Here is a 21,346-nt window from a genome sequence, read left to right as displayed (position 1 = left end):
ATGCTGGTTCTCCATGGTGTTTTCTGTTTGCTCATAGTTTTCTTTACCTTTACCAGTGCAAGACGATCCATGACATTTCATATTTGGCATTAAAATGATCCAGGAGTACATCAACAATAAGTGCTGAGTCAGTTGGAGAGATAGCTATGGCTTCCATAAACTGAGCATTGGTACTCTCATTAATGTACTTTTTCTTAACAGAAACAAAGTTTACTGGAACATTCGGGGTGATGAGTGAATCAAAAAAGACACAGAAATGATAAGACAGGGCCAAGTCTTTAACCATGACAGAGGAAATATCGAGACCTTTAGAGATAACCAGATCTAGAATGTGGCCTTGAGTGTGTGTGTACGCTCTTTCACATGTTGAGTGAGATCAAAAGTGTCAAGTAGTGCAAAAAGGTCTTTGGTATTATTGTCTGTACTATTAGTAGCAGTTCAGCAAAATCATCAATACAATTAGCAGAATATCATGGAGGTCTGTAAATGGTTAAAAACAAAATATTGGGGGTACGTTTAGCCACGTTTCAGTGAGAAATATAAAATCTAGGTTGTAGGATATTATAATGTCATTTACCAAGAAAGATTTGTTGGCAAGACATCTGATATTAAAGAAAGCCAGCTTAATAGACAGGTTAAAAGGTAGCCTGCCATGTTGTACATCTCCCTTTGCCGTAAAATATGAATATAGTGAAATAGTGAAATATAGGTTATATGCTTAGAAAAAGATCATATTTACATTATATTTATAGATTTTTTTGCCTAACGCATTGACTAATATAAAATCTATAATATATATATATAATATAAAATATAATATATATATAATATAAAATATATAATATATATATAATATAAAATATATAATATATATGTAACACACATGCACACACACACACATATATGCAATGCTGCTAAAGGCTCCACAATGGGAGTTAATAGGATTTCAGTGCAGTTTGAAATCTCCCCTAACCATCTCTGGCATAGTGCACTTTAGCTAGCGTGGTGTACTACAGCTAGCATCGCATGTAGTGTCCTTTAATGTAGCGTGGTGTTTCTACTAGGCCTCTTGCAGGCCTAAGTGCTCTGGGAGGGCAAGTAAATTGTCTGTCTGTGGCAGGCACGCTTCCACTCTGACACCGGGGTGACTGTGGGTTAGCATTTGTGAGCGAGAGATGCTGCTATTCCAGTCAGCAGGAGTGAGGCAGCCAGCTCACATGGCACGACGACTCCAAATTACATCTTCAATTCTCAGGATCATTCCAGATTTTTGGCACAAACCAACGGCCGAAAAAAAATCATACCATTGATTGTTGTATCGACCAGCAGATCGTTAGACTTAAAACCATTCAAGTGGAGAAACGTCCATCTTGTACTGTGTCACCACTGGCCAGTGAACAGTGTGTGTGTGTGTGTGTGTGTGTGTGTGTGTTTCTAAGTAGGGGTTTTTCCATGGCTGTTCTGAATATGCACTCTGGGAGGTTGCGATCGACTGACATCTGTCTTCTCTTTCACACCTGGTGAGTGTGCGACACGCTGTCAAACCCCTGTGCAGTCTTGCATGCACGGATGCTCCCGAGTGCGTTCAAGTGTTGCAGCAACTACAACTCTGGCACAGGCAAAGGAAAAGAGAGATGGACAGATGTCACGGATTCTTCACAGGAAGTGATACAGAGGAACAAACGTCAGCACTGAGACCAGTCCTGTGTGTGAGCGCGTACGCCGAGTTCAGAATCAGGGAAAACGACGACGAAACAAAGGAGCATTGTTCCACTTGAAAATGTGTTTCACGTCTGTCTCGGGAGCATCTCTGGCTTGATCTGCTGTCACTCATCTTTATTACTGTCCCATTCACTTCAGAGAATCTCCGCCCACACAGACACACACACACACCCCGACACACACATTTTTTTTGTAAGCCCTTAAAAAGAGTGAGAGAGCTAGAGGGAACGAGAGAGAAGGATATCAGCAGTATCAACACAGCCATCTGGGTAATGGCACCCGGCTTTCAGCCTTATCAAAGCCCCGCTTCAGATCTGGAGGAAGCAGGCAATAATGACAGCTTTTTGACAACCGACAATCAAAACTCAATTACTCTCCCTAAGCGCGCTCCTGTATACCCTCATCCTTCCCTCATCCGTGGAGACAGTCGGACATAGTGGCACATCTGCCTCCTCAAAACGCTGCTGGCTGGAAGCACAGAGAGGGGAGGTTTACAATTAGCCAGCTGTGGAAGATGATGTTGTTGAACACCTCCTCCTGTTACATGGGACTAGAACATCCTACTGGAGCCTGTCAGTGATGTGGGGCGCCATACATTACAAGACACGTCAACAACGCGTCAACAACACGTCAAAGGGAAGTGCCTACACTGAAATAGAAAACTCTAACGAATGTCGTACATGAAAAGTGGATCAAAGCTGAAATATCGGTGTGGTTGGAAAACCTGGCTCATCAGAGTCATTCAAAGGCAAAGCACATCCCAGCCACTGTCTGCCTGCCTGCCTGCCTGTCTGTCTGTGGTGATGTGATAAAAGACTGGCCATCCAAGAAGAGACTTAGAGTGGAGGGCTGGATGGAGGGCAGTCTGGATGGATGATGGATGGATGGAGGGCAGTCTGGATGGATGGATGGAGGGCAGTCTGGATGGATGGATGGATGGAGGGCTGGATGGATGGATGGATGGAGGGCTGGATGGATGGATGGATGGAGGGCAGTCTGGATGGATGGATGGAGGGCAGTCTGGATGGATGGATGGATGGAGGGCAGTCTGGATGGAGGGCAGTCTGGATGGATGGATGGATGGAGGGCAGTCTGGATGGGTGGATGGAGGGCAGTCTGGGTGGATGGATGGAGGGCAGTCTGGGTGGATGGATGGAGGGCAGTCTGGGTGGATGGATGGAGGGCAGTCTGGGTGGATGGATGGAGGGCAGTCTGGGTGGATGGAGGGCAGTCTGGGTGGAGAAGTGTCAGCTGCACTCAACCTCTCTCCCTCTCCTCCAGCCCTGCCATGGCTCGGTGGAGCAAGACGGCCATTTTTCAAATCAGTTTTTTATCAGGAAGAGGCCAAGTTTCCTCTAAAGGTCAGACCCCTGGACTACAAGAGCTGTGTGTGTCTGTGTGCGCGCGCATGTATATTTACAGTTCTTACCGATGGCCTTAGGCAGAAACATATACAGCAACCAGATGAATGGACTATGTACCAAATACGGAGACAACACACACCAACGCACGCACGCACACACATGCTCCAAGAGGCCAAGTCATTCTTACCAAAACACTAGAGAAGAATAAAGCCAGCTTTCTGAATGTGCTGATTGGGATGTAATGGATGGCGTGGCCAGGGACACACAGACCGTAATCTACAGGGTACAACAACAATGAATACAACAACAATATTCACGCACTCACACACTGTTGTCTTCCTGCTGGCCAGTGATTAATGGGTGTTACATGTGGTGGTTAAATTGTCTGTGTCTGGGGGGGGGGGGGGGGGGGGGGGGGCTCTGCAAAAAGAATAGGAGGCTCTGAGCTGAGGTCTTATCTGAAGCTGGGAGCCAGAGAGCTCCTTAAAGACCTTGGCCCAGCTCTCGAGTGCTCTCAGGGGAATCTTCACTTTTACGCACATTCACACACACACACACTTGTGCATTGCAATCAGACGCATGTACACAAGAATACAGATATTTAAAACTTTGCCCAAGCTCATATTCTCTCTTGCACAAACGCACACACAGCAAACAAGCCCACTGTATTCAACGGACCCCAAAGCAATTGGAAAGTGTTAGAGCGATAGTAAGAACAACAGATGTGGAATTTATTTGAGAGGTAATCTGTGATAGCACGCTCCTTCGTGCTTCATCGTTTGAAGTCCAGTCTTTGCTTATCCAATTACACAAGATGAGCATGAAGACAAAATGCAGTGAAGGCATAGAAACATCAGAGCAGCTGAAAAGCTTTGGCCTGCTTACAAATCCACTTTCCAGATCCGCCTTTATATTCAACACACAAAATAAACATTTGATTTGTGTTCACTCATTCAATAGTGTCTCTCGGAAAAGGGTTTTACAAAGGCTTCTTCTGATGGACACCTTTTCTCTGAAGTGATCGAAAAGAAAGAACTCTAACACAAATACTGGTAACATGAGAGGATCCATTTGAAGTACCATGTGAAGCACTAATCTATAATCTTTCAAAGGGCAGCAACTGAACGACAAAGTCAACATAAACCAAGTAAACAGGAGGCAACATAGACCTCCCCAGCTAAACAAGCCCACCTCCACTTCCCCAGCTAAACAAGCCCACCTCCACCTCCCCAGCTAAACAAGCACACCTCCCCAGCTAAACACCAGTCAAACTAGACCTCCAGCTAACCAACAGTCAAATCTAGACCTCCAGCTAACCAACAGTCAAATCTAGACCTCCAGCTAACCAACAATCAAATCTAGACCTCCAGCTAACCAACAATCAAATCCAGACCTCCAGCTAACCAACTGTCAACCAAGACCTCCAACAAGACAACAGTCCACCTAGACACAATGTTTCAGAGTCGAAACGGACCTTCTCGTTGTATTAGAATGCAACAGGACTTGGACTCCAACTCTTCAAACCAGGTGGTTAAAGCTTTTAGGGTGCCATAAGCGGTGTGAAATAACTGCAGAGGAGTCTGAACACAGATGCACAAACAAGCATATGCACACCATCATTTGAGAGAAGTGATAAGCATTCTCCACACCCATTACCCCACTCTACTCTCGCAGTGGGCTGCCTGAGGCGATTAGGCTGTTTGTGGTGCATGAGCGAGCGTACGCGTGTGTGGTGTGTTGGGGTGATGCTCAGGGGTAATTCTCAGGGGTAATGGCCTACTTTACCGATTAAAGACAGGTTGGGTTTATTTACTGCCCCCCCCACCACCTCATGTTTAATACATGAAAAAAAGCTGTCTGTCCTCTTGGCTTGGGGAAAAACATGCCGGACATACTTTGTCTGAAAAAGGAAACGAGACAGCAGTGCGCTCCGCATCGCCAGCCTACCCTTCCCTTCTGCTCCCTATTGGTAAACCAACACAGATCAATAGATTCTCTGAAAAGGTTATTTTTTCAAGGTGTCGATTTCGGTTAATATGGCACTACCTGCACACCTGAGGGGTCGCAGTAGTCCAAGTCACTGCCACTCGGTATGGCAACCTCATTGGGGCTTGGGGGTTTTGAATCAATAACAACAAACAACAACAAAAACAACGCCAGGGTCCCAGCAAAGGGGCACAGATCGTCTTAGCTCCGTCCATTGGGGACAGTGGACGAGGGCTTCCTGGTCTCAGCTCCTTCTTTGTAGTAGGTCTGTCTCCTGAGAGTCTGTTTGCCTGGGAATATGTTGTCATACAGCATGTGTGTATTGTAATGACGAATCACTTCCTGGTTGACAGTGTGAGAACCCAAGCAAAGGAAGTGGTACACTTAAAGGGCATTATTATGGAACCACTTAACTATTATACAGTAAATAGCATTAAGATAATATTCAAGTAATATTTAAATAATAATAGGTATACCTAAGTGTGTTAAATTCGACTCACTTATTTCATACTTCAGCATACTTAAAAAGTATGATTGGAAATAACATTTTGGTACACTCAGAATATGCTCCAATTTATCCATTTGAAATGCGTTAGGAGCAGGAGTATATTTTAATACTATTTAGTGTGCCAAATTAGAGCTTAAGTGGTTATTAAAGAAAAGTAATATTTTTAAGCATGATTCCTTGGATTGGGAAAAATCATACTGGCTTTTCAAGATGTTCTCAGAGGGAAACGTCTCCATCTTCTACTCTCCGACACACGCTGTGGGGTTCTGATAATGTACCTGCACTGACATAGTGTAACTACCAATGAGAGTTTCAGTGCCAAAAACAGGAAGGATTTTGTCTGATCATCTCCTGATTTGTCCATCTCCTGACTTGAACGCAGGTGACCATGCTGATGACAAGACTGAAAGTGAAAAAGGCCCCAAAACTGAACATGGCTGTATACATGGCAGACCATCACCAGGAAAAATGCTCAGCATCTCAATTTCAGAATGTAATTTCAGAATTATTGTAATTTCATAATGATGACTCCAATATGGCTGACAGTCTGCACTTTAACCCCATAGTCATCATATAATTTCATATCTGAAAATGTGATACTGTGCAAATACCTTCGGAGTTCACTGCATATACTGCACTGGCAGCCATTGTATTAAAGACGAAAACGTCAAGAGAAGATGAGAAAACCTTCTCCCAAGCTCTGAGTGTCTCTCTTGATTCAATTTGGATCTAACTCGATGAACCAGGCCGACCGGATGGAACCGGCAGAACCGCAGCCTCCCGATCCCAACGATGACCTGCGGCGGATGGAGAACACCCTGCAGAGGGTCAGGGTGGTTCCTATGAATAGCGAGGTAGCGCTGAGGCAACCCCTCCACAGTGATGTATTGGGAACTGAAAGGAGAGGGGTGGCGGGACGCCTGTAGGTATCCTAAAGTGCATGTGGCCGTTATAGTCCAAGACACAATTGAAAACCAATCGCTACCGTTTCCTTTGCTTCCCTCTCCTTTTCCACGCCGTCTACGTTTAGAGCTATCCAGGGCTTGTTTTGTCAAAACTAATAATGGCGTGACGCGCCACGGGCCAAAGTTGAGAAGATGAGTTTGTCGGCTTTCACGGAGAGGATTTGGATGCCGGATATAACAGCCATTGTTACAAGCGTGCGTAAGCGGAGAGGACGGGAAGAAGAGGGAGAGACAAGGGGAGAAAGAGCAGGAAATTGCATTGCCTGTTCAATAGGCCAATAAGATTAGACGCGGAGAGAGAAACAGCGAGGAAAGCATTACCATAGAAATGATGTTTCAAGCAGAAAACGACAGAGGCCCCGCTCAGAATCCAAACCCTGATTGTGTGCAGGAAGGTACAGGGAACTACTATGGTGAACATAACAATATGGCCTTTTTTGGGGTTTTGTTCCATTAACAAAAAACATGGTAATATTGTGGTTGAAGAACCTGGTTTGTCCTTTTGCCACATTAAATGAGAAACTGGTAAACATTTTCGTTTCCCCCAACAGCCTTGGGCCAACTGGACGCAGTGGGAAGAGTCATATTTCCACCCCCACACCACTCCATGGAGGTCTCACGGATGGCCGTCACAGCACATGTTAAACACTAGCCACGGATTCCATTTGATATAAGGAAAGCAATCTTTGGAGGCCATTAACACCTTGCAGATTGATTTGGAAACGGTCTGTGAGGAGCACAGACCCAGTGAGACAGTGCCGGTCGCCTTACGGGTTTCAGGGTCCATGCACTGGGCTCTACCCCCCTCCACGATTCAACAACACTGGGCTGCCGCGGACGGTAATAGACCGCAGGAGGAAGTGCTAATGGCTAAGACGTAAAACGGGCATGCCGTGCGAGGCATTTTGGGAATGAGACAATGAGTGGTGCGGCAGCCCATGCTTTCGGTGGGTGGATTACTGGGATGTGAGATTGGCTTGTACAGTAGTGGAGATGTCACATTGCTTTATAATCCAATAACAGATGGAGGCTCGCTCCAACAGCAATCTGTTTGGTTTGGCCTTATCTTGCAGAAAATAAATAAAAAGGTGGTAGATGGGTGTTGTGTGTGTGTGTGTGTGTTCCGGCATGTGTTTGTGTATGATTCCTTCTGCACGATCAGCAAATGAAACTCGGGACGAGGAAAATACAATGTGCCACCTGTGGTGCGAGTATCACTGTGTTGTGTGGAGCTTTTTTGTCTCCCCGTATGAACAGGGCCGGGGAACGGCTTCAGATTGGCAGAAAGCAATCTATACATCTTCCTCAATGAAGGGAAGCTACTTTCCGGAGCCTGATCCAATAGCCCGAGCTCACTGTAATCTCAGGCTCCATACATGGGTATTAAATGAAATGGGGAGCAGCAGAGCAGTGCCAGAGGTAGTAAGGGACCTGTGTGTGTGTGCGCGTGTTTCCATGGGGTTGTGCGGTGAGCAGCAATTTTTCCTGTGTCAGACTGGTTGTTCTAACTGTCAGCGTTGGACTGGTCCCTCAGGTGATCCAGGGCCGTCGCCACAACAAATCAGTTGACAAGCATTTCATTTCCATAGAGGGGCAGGTTTGATTCCCCCGGAATGTTGCGCGTGACCACGGCGGTTTTAAATGGCTGTTACTACTGAAGACGCGCAGCCTAACTCGTAAAAAAGTATCACCACGTTATGTGGAATAAACACAACCCGTCGTGATGTGTTCATCTGACTGGCTGGAAAATGACTTTAAAGGTTGGTCACGCGTTGCTTTATAATGTTGTATCTATTTTTTAAGGGGAGGACGGGCCAGGCGCTGGGCAGGGGTGGAGGGCAGGACGAGCCTCCCAACAGCCCTCATGTCGTCAGGCCTGTGGTGATTGGGGTCAGTGGAGCATGATGTGGGTTGTGCCACACACCTTGTGGCGTGCTCGGTCGCCTTCCCTTTCGTTGGCAGCTGTTCAGCGAACGCGGAGAAGAGAGAATTTGTGGAGAGGAGACGATCTGTTTTGCCTCACCGATGGCAATGGGAGGACGGGGGGGGGGGGGGTAATGTGTGAAACCGGACTGAATCCCTCAGAGAAAAATCGAATATGACGAAAAGACAGCTTATCCCATCTTTTCCTTCTTGTTCACTCGTTCTATTTCCTCTGCTCCCCCCCCCCATCCATTCATCCATCCACTTGTCTAACATGTTGACAGTGTGTCTGCTCTCCTCTCAGCAGGCCTGGTGAGTGTTTGGGACTTTCTTCTTCCTATTTGTCCCCTCAGTGTGTGACGGGACTATTGCAGGTGACACCAGACTCTGACAAACACATGCATATGGACATGTGAAATGACATGTGAAATGTAGTGTGTGACATGTTGTTTTGATTTAGCAATGCTGTTACTATCCCTTTAAAGTGCAATTTAGACAAACGGTTCATCCCGTGTCTACAGAAGGTTGATAATGTAATACTGATGATGTCCTCAATAAAGTAGCATCCTAGATAAACATACTTATTAGAAGGCTATCCAACAGGTCCAGCAGATTTATTAGGTTGAGATCAACCCCTTTCATGAATAATGAAGAACATCTGAATACAGGGTAATTCAGCTAGAAGCCACTATCCAGAATTCTTGTATGACCGCAAAAGCAGCAGCATACTCATCAAAATCATTGTCCTTAAATTCTTCATCATGACTTGTATTTGGCATGGCAGTTTGGAAGATCGGGACAATCACAGACAGATATCTAGACTCAGACATCGCTTTAAACACATTCCTTTGTGAATGGAACGGACTATGGACTGCTGAAAACCAATGGATCACACATGAAAATTGGACTCAAATGTATTCAGTAATATGCCATAATTCACCACTTGGCCATTTCATTACCTAAAGTAAGATTAAATTAATAATAATATGAATTCAATAATTACATGAAACATATGTTTTGTGTTTAATGGTTAACATGCATTTGATGAGAATTTTGTGTGAATGGTGCTAAAATAAGCTGATTAAAGAACATTCATATTAATGAAATTGATAACAGATCCCGATCTCAGTAATCAAAGAGGCTACACTGTTAGATGTCAGTTGACACACACCACTTCACCCACAGAACAGTGAGGACATGCGCCTTGAGGACGCGCACTATCAGCACGCGCGCGCGCCATCCGCACCCAAAATGCATCTCGGAAACACACTTGCCTGCACCCTAAACATACGATCCCTGAAACCTCAGGTGACGGTATTTCCCTGGCGCAGACCATATCCGTAGTGGCGGAACTGATAACAGTGGGAGCTCTCGCACAGTAGGGACTTTAAAGATGGATGCGCGCGATACATCCCCCGCCTGCGTTTCTTGGCTTTGAACACTTCTCTCCTCGGGAACAGAGATGTCATTGCTAAAGGTGACTTTCAAAAGTGTGTTTCTACCCCAGTCAAGGCAGTCAGGCAGGGAATCAGGCAACGTGGCCTATATGAGATTTACCATTTCATTTCCAGGCGGGATCATCATATTTAATTTGCCTGCTGGGAGGAATGAAGCGCAGAGGAGAGGCCGAGAGAGAGGAGAGGAAGAAGAAAGAAGGAAACGATTGCGGCGCCTGAGGGGGAAAGTGGGAGAAGTCAGAGGACATCCCGGCTTTCAACGTCTCCCCTCACAACCCACACAGGAGCATCCACAGCTCCCACTCCAACACACAGGCATTCATGCTTGCACGCACACGCACGCCCACAAATGTCTTCCATTACACCGGTTTGATGGGCCACATTGCACGACTCCATAGCATCCTAGTGCAGTTGGAGCAGACAGCTAATCCTACCGGTCCCAGCAGTGCTTCGGTGTGGCCCGGCGACATGCTTAAGTGTCGTCTCGTCTGGCAAAGGGAAAAACACTGTGACAAGAGAACATGCATTAAAAGCTGGCCAGAGCTCTTCTTTAAAATGTTTTACATGTCCATGGGGCTTTCTAATATCCACTCATAAATGTATGTATGGGCATCCATTCCCGCCTCTCCATTTATTTATTTGACATTACTCATCCGCCCGCTCCTTCGCCAACTTTATTTGCACATTGGATTTTCACGCTCTTGTCCACCAAAACCATCTCATCGCTTTCCCCCTCCCTTTCCTTAAGTCTAGGTCTCCTTTCTCCCCCCTGTCCGTCACCCCCCCCCACCCCCGTCCGTCACCCTCCCCCCCCGTCCGTCACCCCCCGTCCGTCCGTCCGTCACCCTCTCACTTTCTTTCGCAGTCTTTTTCCACCTCTCAATTCAATAGGTGCTTTACTGGCATAAATTAATGGTGCCATTATTACCAAATAAAACATGTTTAGGTAGTAATAGTACAGTAAATACAAATAAAATATAAAAGCACAATCAAAATAAATAAATAAATACAGTAGACCAAATAACAGACAATTTTACACATATATTGTGGGCACTATTGTTTCTCTTTTTTATGGACAGGCCAGGACATATTCAGCTCCCAGGTTTATTGTTTATATTTTTACCCAACATAATGTACATTTTCTCCTCAGCAGATAGTTCCACAAAACTAGCAATTACTTTAAATTTCAAGAAATAAATAACTGTAATTGACTGATACTTAGAGCAGTGGAGTAGGAAATGCTGTTCATTTACAACGTCCCTTGAATCCCAGTTTTTACAAAATGTCTCTCTCTTTCCCCGCCTCCCCCTCTTTCTCAGTCTCCCCCCTCTTTCTCAGTCTCCCCCCTCTTTCTCAGTCTCCCCCCTCTTTCTCAGTCTCCCCCCTCTTTCTCAGTCAACCCCTCTTTCTCAGTCAACCCCTCTTTCTCAGTCAACCCCTCTTTCTCAGTCAACCCCTCTTTCTCAGTCAACCCCTCTTTCTCAGTCTCACTCTAGGTCTGTCTCTGTCTTGTATGTCTATGAACATCATTTGTACATTTAATTAATTAGGTGAGCAAAAGCAGGTCTTTTGAAAATCAAATAATTCTTTCTCCATCCCTCTCTCTCGGTTCCTTTCTGGCTCTATCTCACTCGGTCTGTTTCAGTCTCTCTCCCTCCATCGGTCTGTTTCAGTCTCTCTCTGTCACTCGCTCTTTCTGTCTCCTTTGGGGAAACTAAGTACCTATAAAGCCATGGCCAATCTCCACAGTGGGCACTCCAAAGACCTGTACTCACAGCCTGGACCAGTGTTTTTTCAGCGGCTGAAAACACATGAACCCAGTCAGGGGTGCTGCACATTCTCACTGTTTCAAAGACACAGGTTCAATTTACAGCATGTTCTGTGTGTGTGTGTGTGTGTGTGTGTGTATATTCTCCTTAGTTGCAGCCCACCCCACTGCAGGCCCAGTTTACAGTAGTAAATGGAAGCCTCATTACTTGACTGGTACTTGGCGCTGAGGTTGTTCAGCAGTCAGAGAGCTGGGGCACACAGAAGCATCCAATTGACTAGGATTAGTTATAACAATGAGACCACGGCTGCACCACACACACACACACACACACACACACACACACACACCAGTTTGAGTCATTTATCCAGGGTCTGAGTCAGTGATGTATCACAGGACACCACACACTGTCTGACTCTCAACCCAGCGTAAGATGGCCATTCACATATACAGTATCTCACAAAAGTGAGTACACCCCTCACATTTTTGTAAAATATTTGATTATATCTTTTCATGTGACAACACCAAAGAAATTAAACTTTGCTAAAATGTTAAGTAGTAAGAGTACAGCTTGTATAACAGTGTAAATTTGCTGTCCCCTCAAAATAACTCAACACACAGCCATTAATGTCTAAACCGCTGGCAACAAAAGTGAGTACACCCCTAAGTGAAAAGCATATTTGAAAAGTGTCATTGTGGGATTCAGAGAAATCCAATTTGCATGGGTGATGTTATCCAGTTTGTCAGATTACACAGAGCGACGCTGTTTTAAAAAGCCTAACAAGCGGGTGAATTAAATGCAAAGAGACAACGGACTCGCATCACAGCAAGAGAGAAAAAAAAATAAACATTTTAATCTCCTTTGGTTCTTTCCTGTTTATCACATCGAAAACATGCGTGTACACTAATACATTAGCATGGGCACGCACGCACACAGTTCTTTCAAGAACATCCGTCTCGCTCTACGTCCTTGAGAATCATACAATAAGCCACATGCCTTTCAATGTCAAACCCAACGACAAAAATCCCCCCCCCCCACCACAACGAATCCCCTCAGCAACTGCCCCGGACCCGAACGGAGCACAATGTCCCACCAGCTGACAAATGGGGCTCCGTTCAGAGTAGACAACCTTGCTAATTCAATGAGCCATTCATGTAGGAATCGTCAGCGGACGCTAATGGAAAGTGTTGGGATCACCTGAGTAACATAGCTTGACACCTCAGTGGTGTGTCAGGGACATCACTCACACAGACTACGGTAAATGGAAGCCATCTTCAGGGCTGTTTCCTTCAGCCTGGCAGTGGGACCCCAAATCATTTACCAGTCTCTGACCTTGGTGAGAAAAGGCGAAGTGGGAGGTGCGAGTGTGTGTTTCTATACACGCGGTGGACAGCAATGTTTTGTGTCAGACTGGCTGTTCTGTTTGTCAGTATGTGTTTGTGTGTGTGTGTGTGCGCCAGGGCCTTGGGGATCAGATTCATGGAGCACTAAGAAGTGTTCACTGATGGGCAAATGAGTGATCTATGTACATTTTATGTAGATGCAAATACGTTTTTAAAAGTTATTTAGCAAATGCTCTTACCCAGAGCGACTGACCATATTAAACAGACATATTACCATACTAAATCTAAGCAGTAATCTGCACGTAAAAATTTAATATATCCACTAGGCCTGTTTTAGCAATCTTCAAAAAAACAAATGCTGAGTTTGTCCACTGGGATTTAAGGCTTACGGAGGTTGAGTTGCCAACAGGGGGCAGTGGTAGGCGCTCAGGTATTATTGGTATGTGTCCTGTGAGTATTGTGTGTGTCCCCGGCGCTCAGCAGTTGAGGCAGGGAGAACCAGCCTGGGCAGGTCCTGTCATGACAAGCCTACTGCAACAGTGCGGCGTCTCCATCTACTGTCACTGTTACACGGTTCTTATCGGTCAGATCTCGTCTCACGTTTTCCTTCACCTCGCCGACCTTCCGCAAAGCCAGTCTTGCTTCCCCCTCAAGTTAGCCGTCTTTGTTTTCCGATGTCTAGCTTACTCATCGTCTCAGCACCCTACACCCAGTTTCATTCACAATCCTTTGCTCTTTTTGCCACCATTTGAAATGGCACATTCGTTTTTAACCGCCCATTTTGACTACAACAATTATTTTGCTATTTTTTTTTTTTCTAAAAACACTTACATCATATGTAAGCACAATATTCTATTCACATTCTATTACCTTGAAACATGCAACCATTTACAGTAATGTTTAGACACTTACCTACATTTTAAATCTCTGCCGCAAATCTGGCATCAAGTTTCGTTCATCTTCAGTAAATAAAACTGGTAATTTAGAAACATTCAGTTGTTGCATGTTGGAATGGCTGGTCTTGTCCATCTTATAGTTCCCAGCACTTAGAGACCTGCCCTCTCTAATGACTAATGTTGACACCGCAATCTGCTTGTACATGATTGATTTACTACAGAGGATGCTGCTGAATAACCCCCATAAACAAACTCTGTCCCAAGCCTCTCTTCTATCACAGAGTGAGGTGGGGCAGTGTTCCTAAAGAATCCATGTTGAATAAATAATGAAACACTGATTTATGTAAATACAATTTAGCAATTCTACCGTTCTGAGTGCCGGCAGCAATATAGGATTTTTAGCCCATTGGCATTGGAGAGCATAGTGTCACACTAGGAGAAGCTAATGAGCGGTTATCGCGCCAGCTAATGGATGAAATGGTAAGGCATTGTTTTTTAGAGCAGGCATCAGACAGACACGGCTTCCCTCCACAGGACTGGTGATCACATGCCACTCAGTTTGGGAGGAATAGAAGCATTGCACCTGTTTAATTACTGGGGTAATTGCGTGTGGTGTGTTTGTAGCCCGGGGTGCAGCGCCGCGCACAACAGCTAATGGCGCTAATGTTTCCTTCGCTCCATTAGAGACACTTTGTCTTGGCTCGACTAGACAACCCCCTGAGCCCACCAGGTGGGAAGCGGTAGTCGCCGACCAACTCGATGCATCAGGTGCAGTCTGCGGGTATGGCTCCTCTGCTTAGCCAGCGCTACGTGGCGAGATGGATGACGTGGGGTAAACAACACCAAGGCGCACCAATAAATTTAGCATTAGCTGCCAAATTAGCCAGTAGCCACTGAAACCTCCCAAAAAGCAAGCAGCATCGCCATCAGTTAAAAACAAGGGAGTTTCTCAGTCTCAAATGCTGATGAATAACAAGCATTTCATATGACTGGACAGTAGGAATGACTTGGCCAACCACCGGGCTCTGCTGGACCATAACGCAAAACTCAGAATAGGAGGCTGATCTAATTGTTTTGGTATTAAAATCTATAATGAACAGTGCTATGCGTAATGAGTATTGGTGAGAGGATGAGCAATAAGGGCAATCAATTTTCTAATTCCCCTAATGAAACGTGTCTGTCTGGATTCCATTTGAAACATGAACTGCTTTGTGGAAGCGACTTTGGCTAAAATAAAAACCGTGGAACTTTTTTAGCGGTGTTGGGGGGGGGGGGGGGGGGGGGTGTAGCCAGAGGACAACCGCCAGGGTGCGACAGAACAGGGAAACCAGACAGAAATACTGTCCATCCTCCACAGAGAGACCAGACACGCAGGACCATCCATCAACCCCATGTCACACCTTGGCGAGTCTGCCAGCACCTCCATTACATCCAGCAAGGAAGCAATATGTCCTAATCAACACCGAGCTGTGATTGGTCCGTTACCCCTGCTGACACTGTAAACCTGTGATGCATTGTCAAACTGTCAGCAAAACTACAGAAAATCACAACAACAAAAAAAACATACATTTCAACAACGCATACTAGCCTGACCTTACAAACCAAGCCCTGGTCATATCCATAAATTCTCTAACCAAAAAAATGGTAGTCTAGAATTATAATAGACCAATCTGCTCCTGTATGTTTGCATATCAATGCATATCTGTTCTGTGGGATCCTTCTGGTGTAAGGAATGTGTAAGACTTGACTTCAAGCCAGCAGCAGGCAGAGACTGCTTTAACATGAACCACTGGCCACACAGTTCTACTGCTGAAAGGTGCATTCTTATAGCTTCTGGCAGTTCTGTTGACGACATATTAAACGGATGTCAAACTGGGCCAGGGTATGTGGAACACTGTACCGGGAACACTGTACCGGGAACACTGTACCGGGAAGACAGAAAGCGACTGCTGAAGTAATCTGTGCGGCACCAGCACACAGGGCCAGTGACCCAGCCGACAGAACAGTGGCCTCGTGGACATATCGGGGAAATCTGTCACCAAAACAGATATATACAGATGGTCTGAATAACAGAACCCCGCCTTAACACCAACTTAACGCCCAAGGATTGTGTACTGTAAACTGACCAAGAAGAGATCTAGATTACCGACCTGATTAACTGTTCCACTCGAGGCTGAAAACTCAAAAAGGGCTGAGTGATAAGGGAAGATAGAGTACCTAATGTTGAGCTTCCCTAAGAAGGGCAGACTGTTCTGATTCACTGCTGTTGTTGGCTGTGGCAGCAGTCATCTCTCTGGTTACTGTTATCTGTTCAGGACTGCTATACTCAATAGCATTAGCTCATTTTTAGCATCTAGCACTTCTGTATAAAGTATTTAGTTCCTAACAATTGGAGGGCCAACCGAGACAGATAAAGCCCACGACCAGGTAAAGAAAGGACAGATTGGTGACTCCTCCGCAACTCGTCACAGGTCCTCTTTCCATTTCTCACAAGGCCTTTCAATACCTTATTGAGGAGGGGAATAAAGCTGTAGGCTGGGTGGCCAGACAGACTGTTAAGGCCCTGAGACCAGACAGGCCAAATGCTAACCAGACATCCATCTATATAAGAATGAAACTAATACTGGCATGGATGACATGTGTCTGCCAGAATGATATGACAGCTAGGGTCCAACAGTATTGTGAATGTCTCTCACCGTCCACCAACCTACGGGTGAAAACCCTGTCGCGTGAACAAGGTCCTTGTTCGACTGTCATAGTGTGTGGCTGTCTGTGTGTGCGCGTGTGTATCAAGGGGACTCACCTGCACACTTGGTCTTGGCCCTCAGGGGGGGTCCGGGGGCCCCTGTGCCTCCCTCCAGGGGTCTGGTGAGCAGCACGCTAATCTCATACTCCGTGTCCGGGTCCAGGTGTCCGATCTTGTGCGTGGTCTTGTCCACAGGCTGGTTGTCGATAAGGCTGCCGCTCACCGTGCGGTACTCCACCTCGCGCTCCACAATGGGGCCGTCGCCGTTGATGGAGTTGGCGTTGAGCTGGATCCACAGGTAGGTGGCGCCCACAGCGGTGAGCTGGGGCGGTGCAATGGGCACCGGGGGCTCTGGGGGAGGGGAGGGCGGAGAGTTAGAGGCGGAGTCCTGCACTCTTACACTGCATTGAAATTAAGGGAAGCACAAGGAAACCATAAAAATACACCGGGTCACTTCCACAAAACCAAAACAGACCCAACATTTTCATTTACACCCACACTGAATCTGGAGAGACATAGAACGCATGTTAGGATGATATCGACGACTTAAATCTTAAGTCAGAGCAATTACCGCCGCTGTGGTGGCACCTAGAACAAAGCTGGGAGTCCCAGGTTGCCATGGAGAGCACGGTAAAAAGAGGTAATGAGTTAAACCAATTAATTTCCTGACCTTCGCCGATAGAACAGCCAACCTGAATCACATTACCCATCACCCCCTCTGGTCCTGCTCCATTTCTCACATGACCCATTTCAACAATCTTCCTCTCTTCTCATCTCATCTCCTCCACTCAGCCAGATCTCTCTCTTTGTCTCCCTGAAGAGACCTCTGAGGAGGATCCATTCTGGATCCAAAGCCAGACTATCGCGTTCAATCATCAGCAACAAGACAATGACACAGATTCTGTCAATTGTGACGGTGAATGATTTTGAAATGTTTTCTCTCGCCAATGTGATGACTAAGGGGTCAGGTGTTTTCTTTCTTTGTAAGGACTGAGTCAACTTCCACAGAGCAGCGATGTGGTCCAAACTGTAGTCACGATTTTAGTCACATCTATGTCAGCATTAAGGGCTTAGGTATAAACACAGCCCAGTGCTGGCCTTTGAAGTTTCATTTGGCCCCTCTCCCTCTGATGCTGTGGCATGTCTCACAAATAGGAATGTCAATAATTCTGTCACACAAACACAGCCTATAATTAGTCTAATGATAGCCTATCTGACACACTAGTCAGGTGCGAGGCTGAGTGTGATCGTCTGACTCCTGTTACCAGGAGGATAATCACAAAAATGGGAGCAGGTGAAAGAAGTACCTTACATTGCTGTTCCATTTCCCCCGACCCATATTGCATATGCCAACTATACTCGGACATGTCAACAATGGTTGTTTGTCGCTCGTGTTATGTGAAGGGGCAGACACAACTGCCAATAGCTAATGAGCGTTTAGGAGTCAGCATGAGAGACCAACACAATGACGGAAAAAAGGACAAAAAGAAGATGCCACGACAACCAAGAAGCGCGGGGCAGGACCAACTACCATCGTGTTACGTAAAACGTGAATAATCACATCTGCCGCTGGCGACAGATGGTAGATTTCAGCACGTCCCAGTGGTTAATGTTTTTGGAAGTCATATGGTGTTTGAAACACTGAGCAGGTGGTTCGGGCCCCGAATGCTGATAGGCTGAAAGCTGCAGTATATCAGACGGCACACAGTTATATTACATTGTCCTACACTGGAAACCAGTTGGTAATAGCAACAAGGCACCTCGGGGTCCCTGGGTTATGACCATCATACCATGGCTAAGGCCTGTTGTTATGCATAACACAACAGGGAGTGTTCTCAAGCCTCAGGAATAAGCATGCCCAGCATATTCAGTTATGTAGCATTCATCTTATTCCATACACTATTGAGACGTCACCATTTCAAACAGTTCTCCAGAGGAAACAAAACAGGACCACGGAGAGCATTTTGTCACCGTCGGAGGTGTGTGTACCGTTCACACGCGCCGTTTGGCGGTTACATACACACACACACACCATGTCGAGGGCCTCTGATATCGATTGGAACCAGGCAGAACACCAATTACTAGTGAAGTAATGGCTCATCCGTCTTCCTGGCAGAGTGGCCCGGGCAGGTGCGAGGCTGGCCTCATAACGTGTCACTTTTCTGTCAGATGGAAAAGACACAGTGTCTGTCGGTCGGCCTGTCTGTCGGTTGGCCTGGGCTCAGGGACTGTGTGTATCAAATGTCTCATAATAGCAGTGATTTGCACCTTTTAAATCACAACAAATGAGGTGAATATTGGCATGGGGCTCCGGCTCCTAGATTGGCACGCTTGTTCTGACCCAGTGTGTAATATAGCCCCAGTCTGTCTCCCCAGTAATACAGCCCCAGTCCGTCTCTGGACTTGACCCCCCGACTGGCAATACAGACATTCAGACAGGCGGACCCGTCAAACAGACCACCAGCTGGACTGGTTCATTCCATCTGAAACCCCAACATGGTACAATTCTACTGATCCATTACGACTGATAAATACAGACATTTTGAAATTATTTCAAAGAGTGAACTTGAAATCTACATTTGATTTGTTTTACTGACAAAAAGGTACAATTCTATTAATTTGATTTCTATGATAAACTCCAGTCATCTCAGACAAAAGTTGTCTGGGAAATTTAACAGTCTTTCTATTTAACAGTCTTTCTATGGCAATAGTCAAGCCAGCCGTACCTCCCCCCTGGGGTCCTGACTGATTTCTCTGTTCTCAGACAGCAAACAGGTGGAGACGCACATGGCAAATAAAATCCTAATTGTCTCCAAAAGCGACAAGAGCCAAATGCATAGAGACAGGCTGAGACGGAGAGGGATAAAGCACGAAAGACGGACAGAAAGACAGAAAGGAAAAAGAAGAGTGACGGAGACAAAGACAAAGAGACGCCACCTGACCGTCTCTTTGGATTAACTATGAGCTAAAGTGACAGTTCAATCTGGCTTCAGGAGAATCTATATGGAGGTTCTTGTAAGGTGTTCTAGCAGGGGTTTGGGTGTCAAGTTGCCATCTCTGCACAGCCGACACCACAACATCTCTGCCATTGTGTTTTGGTAGGGAGACAGAAAGGAACAAGACATCAGACTACCCCTTCGACAGCTTCTGTAGGGCCGCCGATCGATCCACCACGGCCCACTGAGGCGTGGTAGAATGGGGAAACAAAAGGTTGGAGCCACATTGCACCGATAGGCACCGTCTGATAATTGCGCGTCGTGTCAGGCCCCAGTCTGTCCCATTGGCGTGGCTATCGACCATCAGTAACGACTAAGCAGCATCAAAGGCCTGGGGCTGAGTGGCTGACATTACAGACACGGCACTTGTTTTCTTTGGAACCTGAGCATTTGGTTGGTCCAGTGACCTAAGCCGCCACCTTTCGTGCACAGTTGCAGCGTGGGTCCACCGTGAGACGTCACTTTAAAATGCACCAACCGGGTCCCCACCTACTCGTTGGGCAGGTCGGGCTCCATCCATTCCACCGTGAGGGTGGAGCAGTGAAATTCACCGTCGCCACCAACGTGCCCCGCAAACACAGGGCAACTAGAAGTCCCATGCACTTTAATATTAACTCCGAGATCAAAGAAGAGGGCCTTAGTTCAAAGAGCTAGCTCGTGGCGACGAGAGGGTCTGCGAGCATCAGTCGTGTCGCAGCAGGCGGTCGTCATGGCGCTATGCTGGCTACATGTGGGCATAGGGCTGAGGCGTGTTGACGGGAGAGGGACTCGAAGTGAAACACAGCTGTGCTTTTAGCTAGCACCTGCCTCCAGCCACACCCTCACAATGTTCACACAGCCCTGACCTAAACAAGCCAGAAATAGACTAGCACTCTCTGGTTGGTCCTAGTGAAACGCGATCCCTCAGCCCACATGGTTCCCCAGATGACTTTTCATTGGTCCCAGGCCCATGGACTCCTGGTGTCAATTAACTGTGTGGTGAAGTGATTATGGTTCAATATCTGGAACTGGGTTAGCAATGGGGCCAGACAGATGTTTGTTGTTCTTTGAAAACACTTGTTGCTAGCGTGGCAGTGCGAGCCATCCTGAAATTCTCAGTGTAGTGTTGCCAACTCTATGAACAGTATGAACCCAGGCCTGAAACTGTAGAGATACTAACTCCTCCTCTGAGACAGTATGGACCCAGGGCTGAAGCAGTAGAGATACTAACTCCTCCTCTGAGACAGTATGGACCCAGGGCTGAAGCAGTAGAGATACTAACTCCTCCTCTGAGACAGTATGAACCAAGGCCTGAAGCTGTAGAGATACTAACTCCTCTGAGACAGTATGAACCAAGGCCTGAAGCAGTAGAGATACTAACTCCTCTGAGACAGTATGAACCCAGGCCTGAAGTGGTAGAGATAGTAACTTCTAATCTGAGATGCAACTTTAATAATTGGGTTTAAAGAAAAGAATACCAACCCCAAGCAATTGTGGAAGCAAATACATAAAGATAATGTGAAAATGAAAATGTTATTTAAAGAAGCGCCGACAAACCTCTGTCACTATAGATGACTAGATGAATCGGAATAATAAGAAACGGAAGGGAATTAAATATATGGATGGGATTAATAAGAAAGAAGGAACTGGATGCTACTGTTTTTATAATCCTCAACACGGGTTTTGTGTGAA

At 46.2% G+C, this 21,346-nt stretch overlaps 1 protein-coding gene across 12 annotated transcripts in view; it reads right to left on the bottom strand.

Annotated features, from left to right (window-relative positions):
* Positions 1-21,346, bottom strand: part of ptprma (protein tyrosine phosphatase receptor type Ma) — a 183,797-nt gene that overhangs the window by 90,089 nt on the left and 72,362 nt on the right. For all 12 annotated transcript variants that reach the window (XM_029116168.2, XM_020041831.3, XM_029116170.2 and 9 more), the window contains exon 7: positions 16,737-17,030. In XM_029116168.2, the coding sequence (XP_028972001.1) occupies positions 16,737-17,030 (294 nt within the window). The remainder of the gene's footprint in view (positions 1-16,736; positions 17,031-21,346) is intronic.

Source organism: Esox lucius, chromosome 21 (genome assembly GCF_011004845.1).
Source record: "Esox lucius isolate fEsoLuc1 chromosome 21, fEsoLuc1.pri, whole genome shotgun sequence".
Taxonomy (NCBI): domain Eukaryota; kingdom Metazoa; phylum Chordata; class Actinopteri; order Esociformes; family Esocidae; genus Esox; species Esox lucius.
The sequence above is the reverse complement of the archived record's forward strand: the minus strand, read 5'-3'. Positions and strand labels throughout refer to the sequence as shown.